The sequence below is a fragment of the Procambarus clarkii genome, chromosome 63, assembly GCF_040958095.1.
Source record: "Procambarus clarkii isolate CNS0578487 chromosome 63, FALCON_Pclarkii_2.0, whole genome shotgun sequence".
NCBI lineage: Eukaryota > Metazoa > Arthropoda > Malacostraca > Decapoda > Cambaridae > Procambarus > Procambarus clarkii.
The window spans coordinates 12882550-12908973 of NC_091212.1; the positions used below are offsets into that span (position 1 = coordinate 12882550).

The window sequence follows — 26424 nt, forward strand, 5'->3', positions numbered from 1 at the left end:
CAGCTCACTCAAGCAACAGCTCACTCAAGCAATAGCTCACTCAAGCAGCAGCTCACTCAAGCAGCAGCAGCTCACTCAAGCAGCAGCTCACTCAAGCAGCAGCTCACTCAAGCAGCAGCTCACTCAAGCAGCAGCAGCACACTCAAGCAGCAGCTCACTCAAGCAACAGCTCACTCAAGCAGCAGCACACTCAAGCAGCAGCTCACTCAAGCAGCAGCACACTCAAGCAGCAGCTCACTCAAGCAGCAGCAGCTCACTCAAGCAGCAGCTCACTCAAGCAGCAGCTCACTCAAGCAGCAGCTCACTCAAGCAGCAGCTCACTCAAGCAGCAGCTCACTCAAGCAGCAGCTCACTCAAGCAACAGCTCATTCAAGCAGCAGCACACTCAAGCAGCAGCTCACTCAAGCAGCAGCACACTCAAGCAGCAGCTCACTCAAGCAGCAGCTCACTCAAGCAGCAGCACACTCAAGCAGCAGCTCACTCAAGCAGCAGCTCACTCAAGCAGCAGCTCACTCAAGCAGCAGCTCACTCAAGCAACAGCTCACTCAAGCAACAGCTCATTCAAGCAGCAGCACACTCAAGCAGCAGCTCACTCAAGCAGCAGCTCACTCAAGCAACAGCTCACTCAAGCAACAGCTCATTCAAGCAGCAGCACACTCAAGCAGCAGCTCACTCAAGCAGCAGCTCACTCAAGCAGCGCAGCACACTCAAGCAGCAGCTCACTCAAGCAGCAGCTCACTCAAGCAGCAGCACACTCAAGCAGCAGCTCACTCAAGCAGCAGCTCACTCAAGCAGCAGCTCACTCAAGCAGCAGCACACTCAAGCAGCAGCTCACTCAAGCAGCAGCACACTCAAGCAGCAGCTCACTCAAGCAGCAGCACACTCAAGCAGCAGCTCACTCAAGCAGCAGCACACTCAAGCAGCAGCACACTCAAGCAGCAGCACACTCAAGCAGCAGCTCACTCAAGCAGCAGCACACTCAAGCAGCAGCACACTCAAGCAGCAGCTCACTCAAGCAGCAGCTCACTCAAGCAGCAGCACACTCAAGCAGCAGCACACTCAAGCAGCAGCTCACTCAAGCAGCAGCTCACTCAAGCAGCAGCACACTCAAGCAGCAGCTCACTCAAGCAGCAGCACACTCAAGCAGCAGCTCACTCAAGCAGCAGCTCACTCAAGCAGCAGCACACTCAAGCAGCAGCTCACTCAAGCAGCAGCTCACTCAAGCAGCAGCACACTCAAGCAGCAGCTCACTCAAGCAGCAGCTCACTCAAGCAGCAGCACACTCAAGCAGCAGCTCACTCAAGCAGCAGCACACTCAAGCAGCAGCTCACTCAAGCAGCAGCTCACTCAAGCAGTAGCTCACTCAAGCAGCAGCTCACTCAAGCAGTAGCACACTCAAGCAGCAGCACACTCAAGCAGCAGCTCACTCAAGCAGTAGCTCACTCAAGCAGCAGCTCACTCAAGCAGCAGCACACTCAAGCAGTAGCACACTCAAGCAGTAGCTCACTCAAGCAGCAGCTCACTCAAGCAGTAGCACACTCAAGCAGCAGCACACTCAAGCAGCAGCTCACTCAAGCAGTAGCTCACTCAAGCAGCAGCTCACTCAAGCAGCAGCACACTCAAGCAGTAGCACACTCAAGCAGTAGCACACTCAAGCAGTAGCACACTCAAGCAGCAGCACGGTGCACACCGGGAAAAAAATATTAACATAATAAAGGCATGAATCAACTGACTTTATAACATTGCATATTGCCTACAGAGGGCCCCCAGTGGGCAGAGGGCCCCCAGTGGGCAGAGGGCCCCCAGTGGGCAGAGGGCCCCCAGTGGGCAGAGGGCCCCCCAGTGGGCAGAGGGCCCCCAGTGGGCAGAGGGCCCCCAGTGGGCAGAGGGCCCCCAGTGGGCAGAGGGCCCCCCAGTGGGCAGAGGGCCCCCAGTGGGCAGAGGGCCCCCAGTGGGCAGAGGGCCCCCAGTGGGCAGAGGGCCCCCAGTGGGCAGAGGGCCCCCAGTGGGCAGAGGGCCCTCAGTGGGCAGAGGGCCCCCAGTGGGCAGAGGGCCCCCAGTGGGCAGAGGGCCCTCAGTGGGCAGAGGGCCCTCAGTGGGCAGAGGGCCCTCAGTGGGCAGAGGGCCCCCAGTGGGCAGAGGGCCCCCAGTGGGCAGAGGGCCCCCAGTGGGCAGAGGGCCCCCAGTGGGCAGAGGGCCCCCAGTGGGCAGAGGGCCCCCAGGGGGCAGCAATTATCACTGCACCAACCCGTCCTCCTAATAGAGCGTCGCATTTTTGACGCACACTCTGCCTCAGGTCAAACACCGTCCTGCTTGAAAATGGTACGATGCGAAATTTGACACACTGTCCCGTTTTCTGTTGTGGGTCCTCTGGTAGGTTTAGGATAAGGGGGCACTTTAGTACGACAGTTTCTTGACGTGGGGGAACCTTAGGAGGATTTTGTTCGCAAACCCTGTGAACAAAATCCACAAGGGCCGTGATGAGGATTCGAATCCCCTCCCTAAAAAAATCCCATTGGTTAGGGGGATTTGTTAATTTCATGTATCACTGTATTGTGATTTCTATGTGTATCTATTCCGTGTATCTACTCTATCTCTTCCACCCACCTCCCCATGGAAGGAGAAGGAAAGGATTTCTCACTAACCATCAAGCGCCCCCCCTTCCCTCCTCCCTCCCACCTTCCCCACAAGGATGGAGGAAAAGAAAGGATCCGTTTCTCAACAGCCGACTGCAGGAATCTATCTCAAACCCATGAGATCCGACGCGACTCCATACTGATCCCATTCCCAGATGACGGAAAGACCAGTTTTGTGTCGAGTGGCCCCGGCTGGAACGCCCAAGAATTTCTTGCAAGTTCCGCTTTCGCGCTCTTTACCGCCGAGCAAATGACGCAACATTTCTTGCAAGTGGCAGAAGGGACAGTGATAGGCGGCGGGGATATAAAATGGTCTTCATATTCACAGACATCCGACGCAAAATCCGCGTCATCACCAAAGCGTACAAGAAAGATGCAGGCGATGAGTCACAATAACGTGGCTGAAGACCTTACTTTCCTCCTCAGCTCTCTCTTGCCTATTTATTGTCTGTCTCTTACCTCCTCATCACAATCGACTTGAGAATGGTCCAGGACGGACCGAAACGTCGTCGTCCCTTCAACTTCTAGTGTGTGGTCTGGTCAACGTACAAGAAAGATGACGGCAAGTTCTTATTGCAACAAAAAAGTTGTATAATTTGGTTACATGCAAGATATAAGATATATATAACAGGATATATTGTTTGCGGATATAATAACGTGACTGAAAAATGTTGACCAGACCACACACTAGAAGGTGAAGGGACGACGACGTTTCGGTCCATCCTGGACACATTATCATAATCGACTTGAGAATGGTCCAGGACGGACCGAAACGTCGTCGTCCCTTCACTTTCTAGTGTGTGGTCTGATCACCTATACGTTGTTTGTTATAGGCTGTCGAGCTGGTCCAGCTCGTCAGATAATATACGTAATTGTACATAGTGCGTAGCAATGTTTTCTAAACCAGAGTCACCAGAAGTAGTCCCATATTTTTATAATGGATTTAAACGTCGACCTAATTATTTATTTTGCATTTCATTTCAGTTAAAATGATAGTTATATTGTCTGTTAGAATATGCTAACAAGAGAGAAACATCATATGAATATAAACACAAGTATACTGCTCAGGGGTTTTGTCGCCTGTGTATATAACGTCGAAGACCTTGCGAAATGTATAGTGAAATTTAGAGAAAGTTCAACATCTGAAGTGAGATCGTACTGTGACGAATCATCGAAGCTCGTTTTCTGTTACACCCGATATATATATATATATAGGGTAGGGTGGATTAACATTAGTTAAGGCGGGGGAGGGGGTGGGGTTAGGCACGGTTAGTTAACTAAGGTTTTGGAGTTGTTGCAAGTTGAGCTCCGCCGTGGTGGCTGCGGGTGAGCTACAGGTCTGTGCACAATGACCTTGCAACATGGTGATGCTTCCATGAGACAAGAATGCGCTTCTCAACGGTCGGTAGTGGGCGTCCCTAGGCCCTAGGGAGTCCAGGGGGGTCCCTAGGGAGTCCAGGGGGTCCTTAGGCCCTAGGGAGTCCAGGGGGGTCCCTAGGCCCTTGGGAGTCCAGGGGGGGTCCCTAGGCCCTTGGGAGTCCAAAGGGGGGTCCCTAGGGAGTCCAGAGGTCCCTAGGCCCAAGGGAGTCCAGGGGTCCCAGGCCCTAGGGAGTCCAGGGGGGTCCCTAGGCCCTAGGGAGTCCAGGAGGGTCCCTAGGCCCTAGGGAGTCCAGAGGTCCCTAGACCCTAGGAAGTCCAAGGATTGCTGGGCCCAGATATTGAGCTATAGCTTCGATATTTCCCATTGGGGGCGAGAGAGAGAGAGAGAGAGAGAGAGAGAGAGAGAGAGAGAGAGAGAGAGAGAGAGAGAGAGAGAGAGAGAGAGAGAGAGAGAGAGAGAGAGAAAGAGAGAGAGAGAGAGATATGTTTTAGAGGCGATAAAAAGCACACACACAGGTCAATAGGAACTGGGAGATTATATAACTCATCTTAATCGTGAACATGTATTCTCAGTCTTTATCTCGTGCTTCGTTTAAATATAAACTGCCGCCTCCTGTCAGGTCAGGGAGGGCCTGATAGCTAAGTGGACAGCGCTTCGGATTCGTAGTCCTGAGGTTCCGGGTTCTATCCCCAGTGGAGGCGGAAACAAATGGGCAGAGTTTCTCTCACCTTGATGCCCCTATTTACCTAACAGTAAATAGGTACCTGGGAGTTAGATAGCTGCTACGGGCTACTTCCTGGGGATGTATAACAAAAAGGAGGCCCTGGTCGAGGACCGGGCCGCGGGGACGCTAAGCCCCGGAATCATCTCAAGATAACCTCCTACAGCGCCACCAGCAGTAGTTAAGTCAGCTAATAAGATTTCCCAAGATATGCTTCTTATCTCTAAACGTCAAATATAAATCTTCATACCTAAAAAATACAGTAAATATACATATATACAATTCATGACATGGTCTAGAGAAACAACAGCGTTGGTAATCTCTTATCAACACAAGCATACATTAAGTATTAATGTATTACTTGTATTATTAAGTAACTTTGTAGATCACCAGATAAGTGCTTCTGCGACTTAATTGTTACTTGTCACACAGTAATTATGGGGCTCCAGAATATTGTCTTGTCGTTTTAAGCAATGCTTGTGTGTGTGTGTGTGTGTGTGTGTGTGTGTGTGTGTGTGTGTGTGTGTGTGTGTGTGTGTGTGTGTGTGTGTGTGTGTGTGTGTGTGTGTGTGTGTGTGTGTGTGTGTGTGTGTGTGTGTGTGTGTGTGTGTGTGTGTGTGTGTGTGTGTGTGTGTGTGTGTGTGTGTGTGTGTGTGTGTGACCCTTTTCGTGTTGATATTTTGTTTTGTTTTTCTTGAAAGGTAATAGTTGGGCAGCTTTGTTGAAAACAAAGCTAACGAAGTATGGTTCTGTTGTGACTGAGGAAAATAGCAGGACACGTTGGGGATTATAGGTTGTGTGGTGTGGGGGTTGTGGTGTCGTGGAGGGTTGTGGTGTGGGGTTGTGGTGTGGGGGTTGTGGTGTCGTGGTGTGTGGTTAACTGTGGTGGGGGCTCATGTTGACCCACACTCTCTCTGAGGCCAAAGAGCTGCACGTAGACCAGGATGGAGAAAAGCTGTAATCTGTTCTGGATCTTCAGGACGATTTGGCGTTCCTGTGAGCCCAACCACTTGGACTGGACGGTAGAGCGACGGTTAAACTTCATGCAGGTCGGCGTCTACCGTCCAAGTGGTTGGGCATCATTCCTTGTCTCATCCTAAATCCTTATATCCTCGTGTTCCCTTCCAAATACTATATAGTCGTAATGGCTCCGTGCTTTCTCCTGATAATTATCTCACCATGGCTGCCCTTAGGAACGTACTAGGTAATCTCATGTAGGGCATGAGTTATATGTAGGATATGAGAAATATGTAGGATATGAGTAATATGTAGGATATGAGTACATAAAATGATAATCATAAAAGCATTGATAATAAACTTGGTTTGTTTTGGGATAATTGTTCGAGGCCCACTGTATATATGAATAATATTGGAAGGGAGGAGAGAATTATCAAGGGAAAGCGCCAAGCCATTAGGACTATATAGCACTGGGAAGGGGTCAGGATAAGGATTTGGGATGGGACGGGGGGAAAGGAATGGTGCCCAACCACTTGTGGACGGTCGGGGATTGAACGCCGACCTGCATGAAGCGAGACCGTCGTTCTGTGTACTGAGTCCTTCAACAAATGGGTTACAATCAGAAAGGTGATCAGAACACACTCAATTGAGCAAACAATTGCTCATGAGAACTGATATGAGCATATTATCTTGAAGAGGATATCAGTGCTGCCTCCATTCTGAATTTTGGCCTTGTTGGAAAAAAATATTATATGTATAGAAATACATATATATATATACACGTACTAGCCTGTCCCCCCCCTCTCTCTCTCTCTCTCTCTCTCTCTCTCTCTCTCTCTCTCTCTCTCTCTCTCTCTCTCTCTCTCTCTCTCTCTCTCTCTCTCTCTCCTCTCTCTCTCTCTCTCCCTCCCTCCTCCCTCCTCCCTCCTCCCTCCCTCCCTCCCTCCCTCCCTCCGTCCCCTTTCTTGGGAGATAAGAAAGCGCTTCTACTCCAGTCGTGACACAGAAGGGAAAGTTTGAAAGCAATTGTCGGCGAAAACTTGGCGGGGAATCTGAGCAAATCTGGGAACACTGCGAGTCGCCCCTCGGGTCCCCAGGTGTCGATACTGCTATGGCAGGAGACTTAATATATCCTGGAAGAACACGCAGCGACGCCCGAGGATAGAGGGAGAGGGAGAGATAGAGGAAGGATGAGGGGAGAGGATACACAAGTCGGCTGAGATAAAAAGAGGAAGTAGAAAGGGAAGAGGAAGGGAAAATAGTTTGGTAACAAGAATTAAGGTCAGATTCACGAAGCAGTTACGCAAGCACTTACGAACCTGGGGCCAGATTCACAAAGCAGTTACGCAAGTACTTAGGAACGTGTACATCTTTCCTCAATCTTTGACGGCTTTGGTTACATTTATTAAACAGTTTACAAGCATGAAAACTTGCCAATCAACTGTTGTTATTGTTATAAACAGCCTCCTGGTGCTTCGGAGCTCATTAACTGTGTAATAATTGTATACAAAGCCGACAAAGATTGAGAAAAAGATGTACAGGTTCGTAAGTGCTTGCGTAACTGCTTCGTGAATTTGGCCCCTGTATTGTGAGACTTAACAGTTAATTATCATAATGACGTAACAAGTAGACCATTTGAAGACACAAATAACACTTCGTTAGTCTTAGGTTATTTTCGAGTTTCTTATGTATATAGATTTCTATAAATATTTGAATTTGAATATATATGCGAGAGAGAATGTCTGCTTGTGTGTCAGTGGTTGGAGGCCAGATGCTTGAGGGGGTAGCCTCACCCAACTTTCAAGTATGATGCTTGTGAGGTGTGGGAGTGTCATAGGCCAGTCTGGTTGGGCTCCAGCTCCACACTTTTAAGAAGTATTGGCATCTAACACAACCCCTCCTTAGTCGTGCGATCTTCGTAGAGTGTAAGACTGAAATATTAGGTGTGTTGTCCATATAATTATTTATCCATTTAAGTTTTTCGGTATATAATTTTTTTTCTGATAGAAGGGGAAGAAGAAGAGGGATGTTTGAGAGATTGAAAGAAGTGGAGGGGGGGGGGAGGTGTAGAGTGGGGGAGATGGGAGGGGATTGGAAAAAGGAGAGAGAGTTCAAGTATGTTTATTGAGACAAGAAAAAGATGCATCTCAAAGGGATAGAGTAGCATAGGCTATTTGACCTGGGTGTGGTTGGGTGCCCCTATCCCATGTCATGTGTGTGTGTGTGTGTGTGTGTGTGTGTGTGTGTGTGTGTGTGTGTGTGTGTGTGTGTGTGGGTGTGTGTGTGTGTGTGTGGGTGTGTGGGTGTGTGTGAGTGTGTGTGTGTGTGTGAGTGTGTGTGTGTGTGTGTGTGGGTGTGTGTGTGTGTGTGTGTGAGTAGTGTGTGTGTGTGTGTGTGTGTGTGTGTGTGTGTGTGTGTGTGTGTGTGTGTGTGTGTGTGTGTGTGTGTGTGTGGGTGTGTGTGTACTCATCTATTTGTGGTTGCGGGGGTGGAGCTTTGGCTCTTTGGTCCCGCCTCTCAACCGTCAATCAACTGTTGGAAATGCAATTGTGTGTGTGTGTGCATATGTCGAACCTGATAACCAGAATTGCACTACTTGGCCTAGTAAGCAAGGACGGATTACCCTAACAGACCGTGTGATTTTTCACTATTTTCAAATGTCTCCAAATTGGCTTATTCCAAATATGTTTATATTATTAAGACAACGAGTTACTGAATTAGTTACGTTAGGGTTATCTTCTTGAGATATCTTCTTCTTGAGGTTATCTTGAGATGATTTCGGGGCTTTAGTGTCCCCGCGGCCCGGTCCTCGACCAGGCCTCCACCCCCAGGAAGCAGCCCGTGACAGCTGACTAACACCCAGGTACCTATTTTACTGCTAGGTAACAGGGGCATAGGGTTGAAAGAAACTCTGCCCAATGTTTCTCGCCGGCGCCTGGGATCGAACCCAGGACCACAGGATCACAAGTCCAGTGTGCTGTCCGCTCGGCCGACCGGCTCCCACTGAAGGGTGGTGGGTTAGATTTGCACAGATTAGGTGAGGTTTGACACAAAGAACTCTTCAATTCATTTATAATATAACGGAAAGCATCACCACTCCATAAGAAAAATATTGTGGAAAAAATATATTTAATGAAAATTTGGTTCATTAGGGAATTCTGACTATTAGGACATTACGACATGTGAGTCACCCAACTTTGCAGTATGACCGATGGGTGGAAGGGGACTGTACAGGTGGGGCGAGGTCAGCCCCATTGCACGCTATTAGTTGAAACCGGTTCATATTGTGCGACCCCCCATGAAATATAACTGAAATATTTTCATATCCAAAGGTTTTTCAGTTGCCAAGTATTGCACAGATACCGAGATCCAAAACGCATGATCTGATGGCACACTTCCATTCTGATTATCGCAGGTTCGAACTCGGTCTTGTAAATATGAGAAGAGGAATATTATTTTACCATTTTTTTATGTAAAGTTGACATATTTAACTCCCAGATTTAAACTAACACAGAAAACGAGAATTTTATTGACCGCGATCTCAGGCTCCCAGACGAGTGAGCCTTGTCGCCTCCTGCATACAGGTTATAATTCCTTGAACAAATCCACAAGGGCAGTGACGAGGATTCGAACCTGCGTCTGGGAGCATTCCAGACACTGCCTTAATCGACTGAGCTACGACAGGGTAAAAAGGATCCAATAAGTTCAGTAGAACTTCGGTTTCAACCCTTTAAACCCTGTCGTAGCTCAGTTGATTAAGGCAGCGTCTGGGATGCTCCCAGACGCAGGTTCGAATCCTCGTCACGGCCCTTGTGGATTTGTTCATTTGATGCATCACGTTAGTGTGATCTCTGTGTGTGATAATTCCTTGACCTTAAAGATGCAGACATATGCGCTCAAATGGTTGCAGTAGGTGAAGAGATACCCCCTCCCCCCCCCCTCCTTGCAGTGGGTAAAGATTACACCCCCTCCCCCCCCACCCCACCAAGGAGCCGGTCGGAAGAGCGGACAGCACGCGAGACTTGTGATCCTGTGGTCCAGGATTCGATTCCAGGCGCCGGCGAGAAACAATGGGCAGAGTTTCTTTCGCCCTATGCCCCTGTTACCTAGCAGTAAATTAGGTACCTGGGAGTTAGTCAGCTGTCACGGGCTGCTTCCTGGGGGTGGAGGCCTGGTCGAGGACCGGGCCGCGGGGACACTAAAGCCCCGAAATCATCTCAAGATAACCTCAAGATAACCCCGTTTTCTTGCAGTGGGTAATGAATGTGAATGGTAGGTTGGCCGCCATCTTGAATATCCCGGATGCCCCGGCTAAACACACACAGGCGACGGAAGCTGGGGTCGGCGTTCGATACACTGATGTGACCGTGTTTCGGCTTCCGAACAAATCGGGGAAAAAATCGGCAAATCGGAACAAAAAGTTATGTATATCTTTTGGGGTTCGGGTTCGAGTTGTGTGTTGGGAATACCATACGAATATATTAGATTTTCGGTAGCAAGGGGGGGGGGGGGCGCTTGAGAAAGGTCTGATCTTCCTACGGGCTCACCATAGCCCGTGCTACTTGGAACTTTTTGTTCCAGGTAGTGAATCTTAAACAACAACAACAACAGTCTGATCTTCACTCAGTACATTCCTGAACGGTGAGTAAGACTCACACACTCATTTGTTTCGTGAAGTATTAACGGCGGCTGTGACTGTATTCATTTAGCAGTTTATAATGGAAATGTGTTAATATTTTGAATGTGTCAGACTCGTTTATACATTTAATCATATTAGCAATAATACAATTTGGTGTTTACATATGCGTATTTTCAAACTACATTTAACAAAATGGTGAATTGTTATGCTAATATTGAATTTAATGAGGATCCTCGCGTGTATTCACCTAATTGTGCTTGCGGGGGTTGAGCTTTGGCTCTTTGGTCCCGCCTCTCAACTGTCAATCAACTGGTGTACAGATTCCTGAGCCTACTGGGCTCTATCATATCTACATTTGAAACTGTGTATGGAGTCAGCCTCCACCACATCACTTCCTAGTGCATTCCATTTATTAACTACTCTGACACTGAAAAAATTCTTTCTAACGTCTCTGTGACTCATCTGGATACTAAGTTTCCACCTGTGTCCCCTTGATCGTGTCCCACCCGTGCTGAAGAGTTTGTCTTTGTCCACCCTGTCAATTCCTCTGAGAATTTTGTAGGTGGTTATCATGTCTCCCCTTACTCTTCTGTTTTCCAGGGATGTGAAGTTCAGCTCCTTTAGCCTTTCCTCGTAGCTCATTCCTCTCAGTTCCGGGACGAGCCTGGTGGCATACCGCTGAATCTTCTCTAACTTTGTCTTGTGTTTAACTAGGTATGAATTCCAGGCTGGAGCTGCATACTCCAGGATTGGTGTGACGCGATTGATGACGGTATAGAAGCTAACATGTACAGTGTGATAATATTAGATTGTTGATATTGTATTATGCAAATGTATTTACATAATGCATAACATTTATTAATGACGTGTGTTGCAAGAGGCACATATATTATTGCAAGGCCCAGGGTTTTATTGTTTTCCGCTCCAGGATAAGAATTATTCACACACACACACACACACACACACACACACACACACACACACACACCCAAACACACACACACACACACACACCAGACTAGTACCCGAGCTGAGAGGTATGAGCTACAAGGAGAGACTACGGGAATTAAACCTCACTTCGCTGGAAGACAGAAGAGTTAGGGGGGTACATGATCACCACATTCAAGATTCTCAAGGGAATCGATAGAGTAGATAAAGACAGGCTATTTAACACAAGGGGCACACGCACTAGGGGACACAGGTGGAAACTGAGTGCCCAAATGAACCACAGAGACATTAGAAAGAACTTTTTCAGTGTCAGAGTAGTTAGTAAATGGAATGCACTAGGAAGTGATGTGGTGGAGGCTGACTCCATACACAGTTTCAAATGTAGATATAATAGAGCCCAATAGGCTCAGGAACCTGTACACCAGTTGATTGACAGTTGAGAGGCGGGACCAAAGAGCCAGAGCTCAACCCCCGCAAGGACAACTAGGTGAGAGTTTGTACACACACAAACACACAGACACACACACACACATTAGGTGATTAGGTGAGTACACACACACACACACACACACACACACACACACACACACACACACACACACACACACACACACACACACACACACACACACACACACACACAAGACGTGAGGTTGTCAACACAACAGGTGACAGGTGTTCAATCTGCCTCTCTGAGTCATCTTGTATTATTCTCCAAGAAACAACGTCCATCCTCACAGGGAGCTGAGATGCTCTGGTATTGGTATCCGTCATCACAATACTGCAGCTTCGCTCACTCCAATGTATGTTGTATTTTTAGCTCAGGAGCAATACAATATACAGGTAAATACAGGCTGGACAAGGGGAAGTAGTCACTTCCTCTGTAATTTCCAGGACAAACATGACTGTAGCTACAGTGACACTGTAATTACAGGGACACTGTAACTACAGTGACACTGTAATTACAGGGACACTGTAATTACAGGGACACTGTAGCTACAGGGACACTGTAGCTACAGTGACACTGTAGTTACAGGGACACTGTAACCACAGTGACACTGTAGTTACACAATGTATAATTTTAAGAGGTTGTCGTTGGATACTTGTAACTTGGAGTGGTTGATAGGGCGACGATTTTGAGCCCGGCAGGGTCGGCGTTCGATTCCCCGATGATCCAAGGGTGTTTGGCACTTTTCCTATGCTGGTGCAGGTGACTGTTAATTGGTTATTGACAACTGTTGGGTGCAGCCTAGAGGTGTTGCTATATGTGGACTTTGAGATGAATTGACTTGAGATGAGTTTCTCGTGCATGTGACAACTAGACGAACTTCAACTTGTTAAACTTAGTTGCTTTCAACTTGATGCTTCAACTGTAGGCAATATCAGCGATGTTGACCAGTCTGTTCAACTCTCGGTCAATATAGCACCAGTCACAGTCAACTAAGTATTCATTTGTTAATACTGAATGGACATAACAAAGGGGATATTAATAGGGTATTAAAAGTATCAACACAAGACAGAACACGAAACAATGGGTATAAATTGGATAAGTTTAGATTTAGGAAAGACTTGGGTCAATACTGGTTCGGTAACAGGGTTGTTGATTTGTGGAACCAATTACCGCGTAACGTGGTGGAGGTGGGGTCCCTCGATTGTTTCAAGCGTAGGTTGGACATGTATATGAGTGGGATTGGGTGGTTATAGATAGGAGCTGCCTCGTATGGGCCAATTGGCCTTCTGCAATTACCTTTGTTCTTATGTTCTTATGTGTATAAAAATTAACAATTTATTTATTTTAATACCAAAAAAAACTACCCAATTACAATTTTTATTTTGTCCCAGACTGTTTCTATGTGCCAACAGGCTCAAGCTTTTTTTTTTAATAGGTGTTTCGGCCTTTTATTTTTATTGAGATCCGTTTTTCGGCCCTTTTTTTTAGCCGTGTGATTCGTTTGTCGTTTGTCAACGCAAATTACACAATCATGTTCTGATTGTCATTCCTGATTATGTATGAGAATTCGTTTTTTTTGTTAAATTACCAATTAGATTATAAATTATAAATTATAATTATAAATTACTATTGTTTTAGAATGGCTTTGGTGTGCGTTGGGAATGAACATAGGAATGAAAGATGGAATTGAGGCCTATTGTCCCATACGAGGCCTGTTGGCCCATACGAGGCCTATTGGCCCATAAGAACATAAGAAGAACATAAGAACAAAGGTAACTGCAGAAGGCCTATTGGCCCATACGAGGCAGCTCCTATTCTATAACCACCCAATCCCACTCATATACTTGTCCAACCCGCGCTTGAAACAATCGAGGGACACCACCTCCACCACGTTACGCGGCAATTTGTGCCACAAATCAACAACCCTGTTACTGAATCAGTATTTACCCAAGTCTTTCCTAAATCTAAACTTATCCAATTTATACCCATTGTTTCGTGTTCTGTCTTGTGTTGATATTTTTAATACCCTATTAATATCCATACAGGCCCATACGAGGCCACTGCTCCTGTTAATTATTCTAACGTGAGAGTTAACCAGCATTCGTTAGGCTATTAGCACCCGAGGGAAAGCTCTACCAGTGAGAGCCTCTATTGCTTGCCTAAATAAGTCGACGTGTCGATGCTGCTTTTCCTCTCATCAAAATCTGTAAATTTACAAAAAAAAAATTTACAACAAATTTACAAAAAAAAATACAAAATTTAATTTTTTTTACAAAATTACGATTTTTTTTTTACAAAATTACAAAAAATTAATTTAATTTTTTTACAAAATTTGCAAATTTACAAAAAACAAAGTTGTGATTATAGCAGTTATACTAAATGGTGGTGTTATAAGTGTATTATAAGTTATAATTATATAAGTTATAATTAATATATTATATTATAAGTGCTATAAGGTGTTATATAAGTGCTGTTTGTTCTGTCTTGTTAGTATACTGTGTTGTTATACTTTGTTCTAGTAGTATAATGCTTTACTGGTAATGATATTGTGTTAGAGGTTTGATACTGTGATGATATTGCTTATTTTCTGTGAGTTGAATGAGATACTAGATAAGAGTGAGAGAGAGGGATGAGAGAGGAGGGTGAGAGAGAGGAATGAGAGAGGAGGGTGAGAGTGAGAGAGAGGGATGAGAGAGGAGGGTGAGAGTGAGAGAGAGGAATGAGAGAGGAGGGTGAGAGTGAGAGAGAGGAATGAGAGAGGAGGGTGAGAGTGAGAGAGAGGAATGAGAGAGGAGGGTGAGAGTGAGAGAGAGGAATGAGAGAGGAATGAGAGAGGAGGGTGAGAGTGAGAGAGACAAAGCAATAACACACTTGCACTTCCTCGTGTGTTATGATGAGGCCACACTTGTGGAGTGCTGTGTTTGTTTACATCAATGTGTGTGTTTAACCTCTGCCCCCCCGTGCTTGGCTCTACCCCCCGTGCTTGGCTCTGCCCCCCCGTGCTTGGCTCTGCCCCCCGTGCTTGGCTCTGCCCCCCCGTGCTTGGCTCTGCCCCCCCCCGTGCTTGGCTCTGCCCCCCGTGCTTGGCTCTGCCTCCCGTGCTTGGCTCTGCCCCCCGTGCTTGGCTCTGCCCCCCGTGCTTGGCTCTGCCTCCCGTGCTTGGCTCTGCCCCCCGTGCTTGGCTCTGCCCCCCCCCGTGCTTGGCTCTGCCCCCCGTGCTTGGCTCTGCCTCCCGTGCTTGGCTCTGCCCCCCCGTGCTTGGCTCTGCCCCCCGTGCTTGGCTCTGCCTCCCGTGCTTGGCTCTGCCCCCCGTGCTTGGCTCTGCCCCCCGTGCTTGGCTCTGCCCTCCGTGCTTGGCTCTGCCTCCCCGTGCTTGGCTCTGCCCTCCGTGCTTGGCTCTGCCCTCCGTGCTTGGCTCTGCCTCCCGTGCTTGACTCTGCCCCCCGTGCTTGGCTCTGCCCCCGTGCTTGGCTCTGCCCCCCCCCGTGCTTGGCTCTACCCCCCGTGCTTGACTCTGCCCTCCGTGCTTGGCTCTGCCCCCCGTGCTTGACTCTGCCCCCCGTGCTTGACTCTGCCCTCCGTGCTTGACTCTGCCCCCCCCCGTGCTTGGCTCTGCCCCCCGTGCTTGGCTCTACCCCCCGTGCTTGACTCTGCCCCCCGTGCTTGACTCTGCCCTCCGTGCTTGGCTCTACCCCCCGTGCTTGACTCTGCCCCCCGTGCTTGGCTCTGCCCCCCGTGCTTGACTCTGCCCCCCGTGCTTGACTCTGCCCTCCGTGCTTGACTCTGCCCCCCCCCGTGCTTGGCTCTGCCCCCCGTGCTTGGCTCTGCCCCCCGTGCTTGGCTCTACCCCCCGTGTTTGACTCTGCCCTCCGTGCTTGGCTCTACCCCCCGTGCTTGACTCTGCCCCCCCCCGTGCTTGACTCTGCCCTCCGTGCTTGGCTCTGCCCCCCGTGCTTGGCTCTACCCCCCGTGTTTGACTCTGCCCTCCGTGCTTGGCTCTGCCCCCCGTGCTTGGCTCTGCCCCCCGTGCTTGGCTCTACCCCCCGTGCTTGACTCTGCCCCCCCGTGCTTGACTCTGCACCCCCGTGCTTGACTCTGCCCCCCGTGCTTGACTCTGCCTCCCGTGCTTGGCTCTGCCCCCGTGCTTGGCTCTGCCCCCCGTGCTTGGCTCTGCCCCCGTGCTTGGCTCTACCCCCCGTGCTTGACTCTGCCCCCCCCCGTGCTTGACTCTGCCCCCCGTGCTTGACTCTGCCCCCCGTGCTTGACTCTGCCCCCCGTGCTTGACTCTGCCTCCCGTGCTTGGCTCTGCCCCCGTGCTTGGCTCTGCCCTCGTGCTTGGCTCTACCCCCCGTGCTTGACTCTGCCCTCCCGTGCTTGGCTCTGCCCCCCGTGCTTGACTCTACTCCCGTGCTTGACTCTGCCCTCCGTGCTTGACTCTGCCCCCCGTGCTTGGCTCTGCCCCCCGTGCTTGACTCTGCCCCCCCGTGCTTGGCTCTGCCCCCCGTGCTTGACTCTGCCCCCCCGTGCTTGACTCTGCCCCCCGTGCTTGGCTCTACCCCCCGTGCTTGGCTCTACCCCCCGTGCTTGACTCTGCCCCCCGTGCTTGGCTCTGCCCCCCGTGCTTGACTCTGCCCCCCCGTGCTTGGCTCTGCCCCCCGTGCTTGGCTCTACCCCCCGTGCTTGACTCTGCCCCCCGTGCTTGGCTCTCCCCCCGTGCTTGGCTCTGCCCTCCATGCTTGACTCTGCCCCCCCCGTACTCACCTAGTTGGGCTTGCGGGGGTTGAGCTCTGCTCTTTCGGCCCGCCTCTCAACTATCAATCAATCAACAGTTTTTTTGTTTGTTCTTGTTATGTACTCAAGGAACTGTTTAATGTCTTGTTGTAAAGGTTCTGGCCAATTGTATGACTGGAGTTTCTGAAGATCAAAATTCTGTAATGTTGCAGCTTAGGAAAATAGCGACAATTGCAATGCAAATCACTTTGATTTTCTCTGTTTACAGTTGTGGAGATGATTACACTCCACAACTGTAAACAAACTGTAAACAAACTGTAAACAAACTGTAAACAAACTGTAAACAAACTGTAAACAAACAATACAACTGTTTGTTGTATTGCTAGTTACACATGTACCTAGTTTTATTGCTAGTTATCAATTCATATTAGCATGGTTGGACACTTATATGTGACTGGAACTTGGCCAAATCTGACTCTGCTATGCAAATGAGATGAGTTTATAAATCACCATTATTTTGCGCTTTCAAATGAATAAACTAATTCACATAATTTTTTTTTCCTCTCGGCGAATGGATGCGATAACAAATTAGGACTCATTTACACGTATTCATGTAATGATATCATAATACTTGGCAACTATGGTGTCATAACACTTGATGTACATATATGCCAAGTATATATATATATATATATATATATATATATATATATATATATATATATATATATATATATATATATATATATATATATATATATATATATGTCGTACCTAGTAGCCAGAACGCACTTCTCTGCCTACTATGCAAGGCCCGATTTGCCTAATAAGCCAAGTTTTCATGAATTAATTATTTTTCGACTACCTAACCTACCTAACCTAACCTAACCTAACTTTTTCGGCTACCTAACCTAACCTAACCTATAAAGATAGGTTAGGTTAGGTTAGGTAGGGTTGGTTAGGTTCGGTCATATATCTACGTTAATTTTAACCCCAATAAAAAAAATTAACCTCATACATAATGAAATGTGTAGCTTTATCATTTCATAAGAAAAAAAATAGAGAAAATATATTAATGCAGGAAAACTTGGCTTATTAGGCAAATCTGGCCTTGCATAGAAGGCTGAGAAGTGCGTTCTGGCTACTAGGTACGACATATATATATATATATATATATATATATATATATATATATATATATATATATATATATATATATATATATATATATATATATATTTGACTATTTGATCGTAACTATAACATGTTGGGGGGTGGTGGGGGGGGGAAGGGAACTATCAGGGGGGGGAAAGCGCCAAGCCATTACAACTATATAGCACTGGGAAGGGGTCAGGATAAGGATTTTGGAATGGGACGATAAGGGGGGACTTTTTCTTATCATTAATTTCTCCTTTCTTTTTGCTTCCAGACGTGACCTATGATGACCTACCCGACGGCGCGTGTTTCCACCGGCGGCAGCCCCTACAGGAGTCCGACTACCCGCCCACGCCCTTACCTACGCCCATCCTCACCCCGCGAGCCGGCCCCATGGCACTCCCCCGCCCGGCCTCCAGGTCCAGCACCGCCTCCAAGACCATCGTAGCCAGGTCCTGCCCTACGCCCTTCCCTACCCCCCTGCCCTCACCCTTACCTACGCCCATACCCACGCCAAGGTCCACGCCCGTAGCCTCCCCCGACCCCACGCCCGTGGGCACGCCGGCCTCCACACGCCCAGCAACACCAGGGATCATCACCGGACCTTTTATTATACAGCCTCCTCCGGCGCCTACGTCTGTTGTGGCTATTGTAGAGGTGAGTGTTGTGGCCGTGTTGTTGTGGTGACGGGTTGTGGTGACCCAGAGGGGACGGGTTGTGGTGATCCAGAGGGGACGGGTTGTGGTGATCCAGAGGGGACGGGTTGTGGTGATCCAGAGGGGACGGGTTGTGGTGACCCAGAGGGGACGGGTTGTGGTGATCCAGAGGGGACGGGTTGTGGTGATCCAGAGGGGACGGGTTGTGGTGACCCAGAGGGGACGGGTTGTGGTGATCCAGAGGGGACGGGTTGTGGTGATCCAGAGGGGACGGGTTGTGGTGATCCAGAGGGGACGGGTTGTGGTGATCCAGAGGGGACGGGTTGTGGTGATCCAGAGGGGACGGGTTGTGGTGATCCAGAGGGGACGGGTTGTGGTGATCCAGAGGGGACAGGTTGTGGTGATCCAGAGGGGACAGGTTGTGGTGACCAGAAGGGCCATCTTCTATCTTGAGGTTATCTTGAGATGATTTCGGGGGTTAGTGTCTCCGTGGCCCGGTCCTCGACCAGGCCTCCTTTTTGTTACACACACCCCCAGGAAGCAGCCCGTAGCAGCTGCCAAAGTCACCCTGATGCACCTGTTCACCTAGCAGTAAATAGGTACCTGGGAGTTAGACAGTTGTTACAGGCTGCTTCCTGGGGGGGGGGGGGGGGTGTGTGTGTGGTGTGGAAAAAAAAAAAGAAAAAAAAAAGTAGTTAGTAAACAGTTGATTGACAGTTGAGAGGCGGGCCGAAAGAGCAAAGCTCAACCCCCGTAAAAACACAACTAGTAAACACACACACACACACACACACACACACACACACACACACACACACACACACACACACACACACACACACACACACACACACACACACCAGTTGATTGACAGTTGAGAGGCGGGACCAAAGAGCCAAAGCTCAACCCCCGCAAGCACAAATAGGTGAGTACAAATAGGTGAGTACACACACACACACACACCAGGGCAGGGACTATCAGACCTATCACACGGGAGCAGGACAGACTAAACATCACAGGATGGTCCTCCACCACTCATAGATATGACCCCTTCATCTCTCCTCTCCATTCCCCCTCCCACCCCCCACCCCCCGTCTTTCACCACCTCCCCACCAAACTCCCCCCCCCCCTACACCTAACATTGTAATCATGATACACTGCTCATTATAATGTTCCTACCATCACCAGCCTACTACCATCACCAGCCTACTACCATCACCAGCCTACTACCATCACCAGCTACCCAGAACCAAGCAACACCCCGGCACTAGACACCTGTACACACCAGTTGATTAACAGTTTGAGAGGCGGGACCAATGATCCAAAGCTCAACCCCACTCAAGCACAACTAGGTGAGTACATCTCTCCTACAAAAGGGTCACCTCCCCCCCCCCAAAGATCACCCCACTCCAACCATACCCCCACCCATCCCCTTGGGCTGGACGGTAGAGCGACGGTCTCGCTTCATGCAGGTCGGCGTTCAATCCCCGACCGTACCTTTCCCCCCCCCCTCTGGTCCTATTCCAAATCCTTATCCTGATCTCTTCCTGGTGCTATATAGTCGTAACGGCTTGGTGCGTCCTCCCGATAGTTTCCTTCCCTTCCAACTACACCCCCAACTCAGATAAGGCCTCATATCACCAGCCTACAAGACCAATGACTGTAATTGATACGAAAATTACATTGTAGGAGTGATAAAAAAAATAGCAGCGCGCGCGTGAGCCTGATAACGATAGTGGTCTTGAGGGGTAGAAATAGCCTAAGCTACTCTATCCCTTTGAGATGTATTTCTTTCTTATCTCAATAAACATACTTGAAATTTAAATTTGAATTTTGCCCCGAGGGGCGAGTTTATTGGGCAGCGCCACTCATCTTGTGAGTGGACACACCGCCATAGCAGCATGTACAACACTCCCCAATAGGAAGAAAACCCGCTGGGTTGTTCATCCTGTCACTTGTACCCAGACACAGCTGGGCATACTTGAACTTGATAGTGGTCTTCAACTTCCAGAAGAATAACAGGATACTCCACGCATGAATACATACGAGGCGTTAAACAGAGCCCAATGACTAATAACAAAGGTATTAGTCATGGGCGATATGTAGAGTGTGCAGAATATCGAAATACAGAATATCAGAATACTACAGAATGCAGAATTAATACAGAATGCAGAATTAATACAGAACGCAGAATACAGAATATCGAAAAAATTCGTGTTAGAATTATTAATCTTACTTTTTCGGTCATATTCAACAACAACAACACACACACACACACACACACACACACACACACACACATACATACATACATACATACATACATACATACATACATACATATATATATATATATATATATATATATATATATATATATATATATATATATATATATATATATATATATATATATATATACAGCCTACGTCAGACCAATTATTAAGTGTGCAGCACCTGTAGTTAATCTACATCTTAAAAAAAAATTACATGAAATGAAAACGGTTAACAGTACAGAGCAACGGATTAAACTTGCCCCCCTTACACTGAAAGTCGGAGGGAGCCCAAACTCGCCATATTAGTGAAAAGCCGAATCAGGGGGAGATATAATTACAACGTCCAGGATATTAAGGGAGAGAGGGAATTGTCGGGGTGGACAAAGAGTCAGTGTTCAAAATGAGGCAGGACCAGAGGACACGGGCTGAGGCTGGAGGCACACAGATGAGCCGGAGAGTAGTCAGGAAAAACATCGACTTTATACGAGTCGCAATTAAATAGGACGGCTGCCAGGAGAGGGAAAGTTGGGGTTAGGGAGCTATAGTTTCGACTCTGTAAACATATCTGAGTGAACACACACACACACCCCATCCTCCCCTAGGAAAAAAAAACTATGCATTAGTATGTGTGACCTTACGGGTTATTCATGCCCGTGGCACTTCTTGGGTGGCTTAAACTTCATCAATCAGTATGGGATTATAGTCATAGCACGGGCTCACCATAGCCCGTGCTACTTGGAATTTGTCTTCCGAGTAACCTAATCTAAAACAACATAGTAAGGGATGAAGCGAAGACAACTTTCCTTGACAGAAAGCAGAACGAGCTGTTGGAAGACAGTTCAAGTGGGAACAGCATGTCACGGGGGTCCGTCTAATTACCACAAGCTTCACAAGCTTCCTGGCAATACGTTAGTAATGAATAAATATGATATGTTAGGTTAGGCTGACCTAACCTAACCTAACCTAACCTAACCTAACCTAACCTAACCTAACCTAACTTAACTTAACCAAACCTAACCTATCCTAATTTATCCTAACCGAAGCTTGGATCGTCGACTTGATTTGGCGTCACCAGCTCTTTATTTTCGTCTAATTTCTTTATAAAAAGAAACTTTTTCAGATTAAAATTATGTTTTTTCGTGTTGTACATTCAGCACCAACATTATAATGAGTAAATATATCATATTTATTCATTACTAACGTATTGCCAGGAAGCTTTCTGAAGTTTGTGTAGTTTGTGGTAATTAGACGGACCGTGTCAGGGTAACTGTTCACGATGTTTTTTTTTTTTAACTGGCCTCGGCCACACCTGGCTACATATTTTGAAAACAAAAAAAAATATTAAAACTGATTTTTTCTTAGTAATATTCAACATTATTCAATGGTGGGAAAATTAACCGAAATTTTCAGCTTTTCATACTTTGGTTCCATAAAACACTTAACTTCAGGACATCCCGTCTCTTCCCCCCACCCCCCCCCCCCACCCCCACCCCCACCCCCCCCCCACACCTACTTCCTAAGACCTATACCCATCACCTTCCCACAGATTCAGAGCAAACGGGTAACTATTTGATTTTTTGTAAACATTTCATTAATTATATAAGACAGACTATATAGCTGGCATGTGCTTCTATTGCGTTGGGAGATGGGAGAGGCGGGGAGTGGGGGGGATGGGAGCGAAGAAGGGGAAGGGGGGAAGAGGAGGAAGGGGAAGAGGGGAAAGGTCTTTTTCTTGACGCGTTTTTTCTTATTTTTTTTCCTTTTGTGCGGAAGATCATATTTCGTGAGATGGTATGCAAGGATTTGGGTTTATAATATGGTTGTGTTGGACAGGTGGACCATGTATTGGTGGTTATCTTGAGGTTATCTTGAGATGATTTCGGGGCTTTTTAGTGACCCCGCGGCCCGGTCCTCGACCAGGCCTTCACCCCCAGGAAGCAGCCCGTGACAGCTGACTAACACCCAGGTACCTATTTTACTGCTAGGTAACAGGGGCCATAGGCTGAAAGAAACTCTGCCCATTGTTTCTCGCCGGCGCCTGGGATCGAACCCAGGACCACAGGATCACAAGTCCAGCGTGCTGTCCGCTCGGCCGACAGGCTCCCCAGTGGTGGTGGTGGACCGTATTACAAACATGGTAGCGGCTGGCGAAATTGACCCGTTTTCTGTTTTGGGTCCTCTGGTAGGGTTAGGATAAGGTGGCACTTTAGCACGACAGTTTCTTGACGTTGGGGAAACCTTAGGAGGACAGAGGCTCGTACGCACAAGATGACACCAGACGCAGAACTGGCATATTTAGACGCAGAACTGGCATATTTAGACGCAGAACTGGCATATTTAGACGCAGAACTGGCATATTTAGACGCAGAACTGGCATATTTAGACGCAGAACTGGCATATTTAGACGCACAACTGTCATATTTAGACGCACAACTGTCATATTTAGACGCACAACTGTCATATTTAGACGCAGAACTGGCATATTTAGACGCAGAACTGGCATATTTAGACGCAGAACTGGCATATTTAGACGCAGAACTGGCATATTTAGACGCGGAACTGTCATATTTAGACGCAGAACTGGCATATTTAGACGCAGAACTGGCATATTTAGACGCAGAACTGGCATATTTAGACGCAGAACTGGCATATTTAGACGCAGAACTGGCATATTTAGACGCAGAACTGGCATATTTAGACGCACAACTGTCATATTTAGACGCACAACTGTCATATTTAGACGCAGAACTGTCATATTTAGACGCAGAACTGGCATATTTAGACGCAGAACTGGCATATTTAGACGCAGAACTGGCATATTTAGACGCAGAACTGGCATATTTAGACGCAGAACTGGCATATTTAGACGCAGAACTGGCATATTTAGACGCAGAACTGGCATATTTAGACGCAGAACTGGCATATTTAGACGCAGAACTGGCATATTTAGACGCAGAACTGTCATATTTAGACGCAGAACTGTCATATTTAGACGCAGAACTGGCATATTTAGACGCAGAACTGGCATATTTAGACGCAGAACTGGCATATTTAGACGCACAACTGTCATATTTAGACGCAGAACTGGCATATTTAGACGCAGAACTGGCATATTTAGACGCAGAACTGGCATATTTAGACGCAGAACTGGCATATTTAGATGCAGAACTGGCATATTTAGACGCACAACTGTCATATTTAGACGCAGAACTGGCATATTTAGACGCAGAACTAGCATATTTAGACGCAGAACTGGCATATTTAGACGCACAACTGTCATATTTAGACGCAGAACTGTCATATTTAGACACAGAACTGGCATATTTAGACGCAGAACTGGCATATTTAGACGCAGAACTGGCATATTTAGACGCACAACTATCATATTTAGACACAACTGTCATATTTAGACGCAGAACTGGCATATTTAGACGCAGAACTAGCATATTTAGACGCAGAACTGGCATATTTAGACGCACAACTGTCATATTTAGACACAACTGTCATATTTAGACGCAGAACTGTCGTATTTAGACGCAGAACTGTCATATTTAGACGCAGAACTGGCATATTTAGACGCAGAACTGGCATATTTAGACGCAGAACTGGCATATTTAGACGCAGAACTAGCATATTTAGACGCAGAACTGTCATATCTAGACGCAGAACTGGCATATTTAGAGACTGAGGGAAAGAGGCCTTCAAGAGGCTGTATAAGGCATACATGTGGCTCTTACAAGAGTATGCCGTCCCGGCGTGGCACTCCAGCTTGAAGGAACCAACCCATCAGCGTGTTTAGATACTATGTTTGTGTACCATAGTACACATATTGACTTAGATAGTAGAATTTTGTCCTATTCACTTTATAAGGGTCCGGAAAAAACTAATTCAACTAAAATACAAATTTAAATATTCCTAGGCCTAGTATAGCACATATATGTACTATATTAGGCCTTAGATAGCGTGCATTAGGCCTAAGAAAGTTAGGTTAGGTTTTAGTTTGTCTTTGCAACATAGAAAATCTTTTCACGTCTGATCAAATTCAGTGTGTCCGATTTCTACTTTCTAATTGCGTTGAACGTCGGTATAAGTACTATGGTACATATTCCGACGTTCAACGCACTTACAGTGACTATGTAAGTTATAGAACTTACATAGTCACTATGTAAGTTCTATGTATGACTATGTAAGTTATAGAACTTACATAGTCACTATGTAAGTTCCATGTATGACTATGTAAGTTATAGAACTTACATAGTCACTTTGTAAGTTCCATGTATGACTATGTAAGTTATAGAACTTACATAGTCACTATGTAAGTTCCATGTATGACTATGTAAGTTATAGAACTTACATAGTCACTATGTAAGTTCCATGTATGACTATGTAAGTTATAGAACTTACAGTCACTGTAAGTACCACCAGAACAGGAGGATGGGTTGTAAGAAACATGTGTCACAATTTGGACAAGCCCAGATATATAGTTCGTCAGCTCTGTGAGGGCATAACTATTGGGAGAGGTTCGACGAGCTGGATGACACCTTAAAGTCGAAATACACGAGATATGACAACGACATACAAAATCCTAAGGGATATAATAATGTTGGTAGAGAGGTCGTGTTCAGAGTAGAATATGTTGACAGGAGTGGAAACTTAAGATGCAGATGAGCCACAAGAATGTTATTAAGACCCTTTTTAGTATAAAAAAAATAAAGTATCGCGAGTTATGGCATTATAAAACCGACCGCTGGTAAGGCGGGTCTCAAGAGCTACAACACTCGACCCCCCGAAAGCAGCATTTAGGTCTACACATATAAGCTGAACATTAAAATACAAATATATTTGTATTTTATTCATTCATTCATTTATGTATTCATTCTAACTTTTTTCACATTATTTAATATCTGTATTACTTCAGAATTGATTTTGAAACACTGGCATATCAAGGTGTCCGGGCGCTGAGATGAATATATTCTCCATTAACTTAATTTGGTGGCCAACCAGGGGGGCAGAAATTCCACAACCCGATAAAGCAGGACTGGCGGCGGCATTACACTTGCCAGCTATAAATTACGACGAATCCAATCTCATTCCAGCGGCTTTCTTACTGAAGCTCCGCTTAGCGTGTTGGGGGAGACATCTTTAATCTCGACGTCTCTGCCGGATGTTGGGGAGTCGAGGACAGTCTTCGCCTCACATAATGGTCTTTTACACACACACACACACACACACACACACACACACACACCCACACACACACACACACACACACCCACACACACACACACACACACACACACACACACACACACACACACACACACACGTACACGTACACGTATTTAGGGTAGATAAAGATAAACTGTTTAACACGGGTGGGACGCGAACCAACCCGCGAACAAGGGGACACAGGTGGAAACTGACTACCCACATGAGCCACAGGGACGTTAGAAAGAACTTTTTCAGTGTCAGAGTAGTTAACAGGTGGAATGCATTAGGCAGTGATGTGGTGGAAGCTGACTCCATATACAGTTTCAAGTGTAGATATGATAGAGCCCAATAGGCTCAGGAATCAGTACACCAGTTGATTGACAGTTGAGAGGTGGGACCAAAGAGCCAAAGCTCAACCCCCGCAAGCACAACTAGGTGAGTACACGCGTGTGCGCATGCTTTTCAAGGAATAAAATCATTAAATAAATTTTATATCATAAACTAGCATTCCCAAATGGTGTAACTGCTTAGCCTAACGAGGCAACCATAGGAACAGACATGAGAGACTAAATCAAGACATACCTGTCCCTCTGTCAGGATTAGACACTGAACAGTCGGGTAGAACCAAAGAAGCCACGTTGGAATATGTAGCATTATAAAAA

The 26424-nt window shown here is 47.0% G+C and overlaps 1 protein-coding gene across 2 annotated transcripts in view; it reads left to right on the top strand.

The window, feature by feature from the left end:
• The window catches only part of LOC123769651 (EGFR adapter protein), a 657698-nt gene that overhangs the window by 98943 nt on the left and 532331 nt on the right, over nucleotides 1-26424 (top strand). For both annotated transcript variants that reach the window (XM_069308737.1, XM_069308738.1), the window contains exon 3: nucleotides 17894-18276. In XM_069308737.1, the coding sequence (XP_069164838.1) occupies nucleotides 17894-18276 (383 nt within the window). The remainder of the gene's footprint in view (nucleotides 1-17893; nucleotides 18277-26424) is intronic.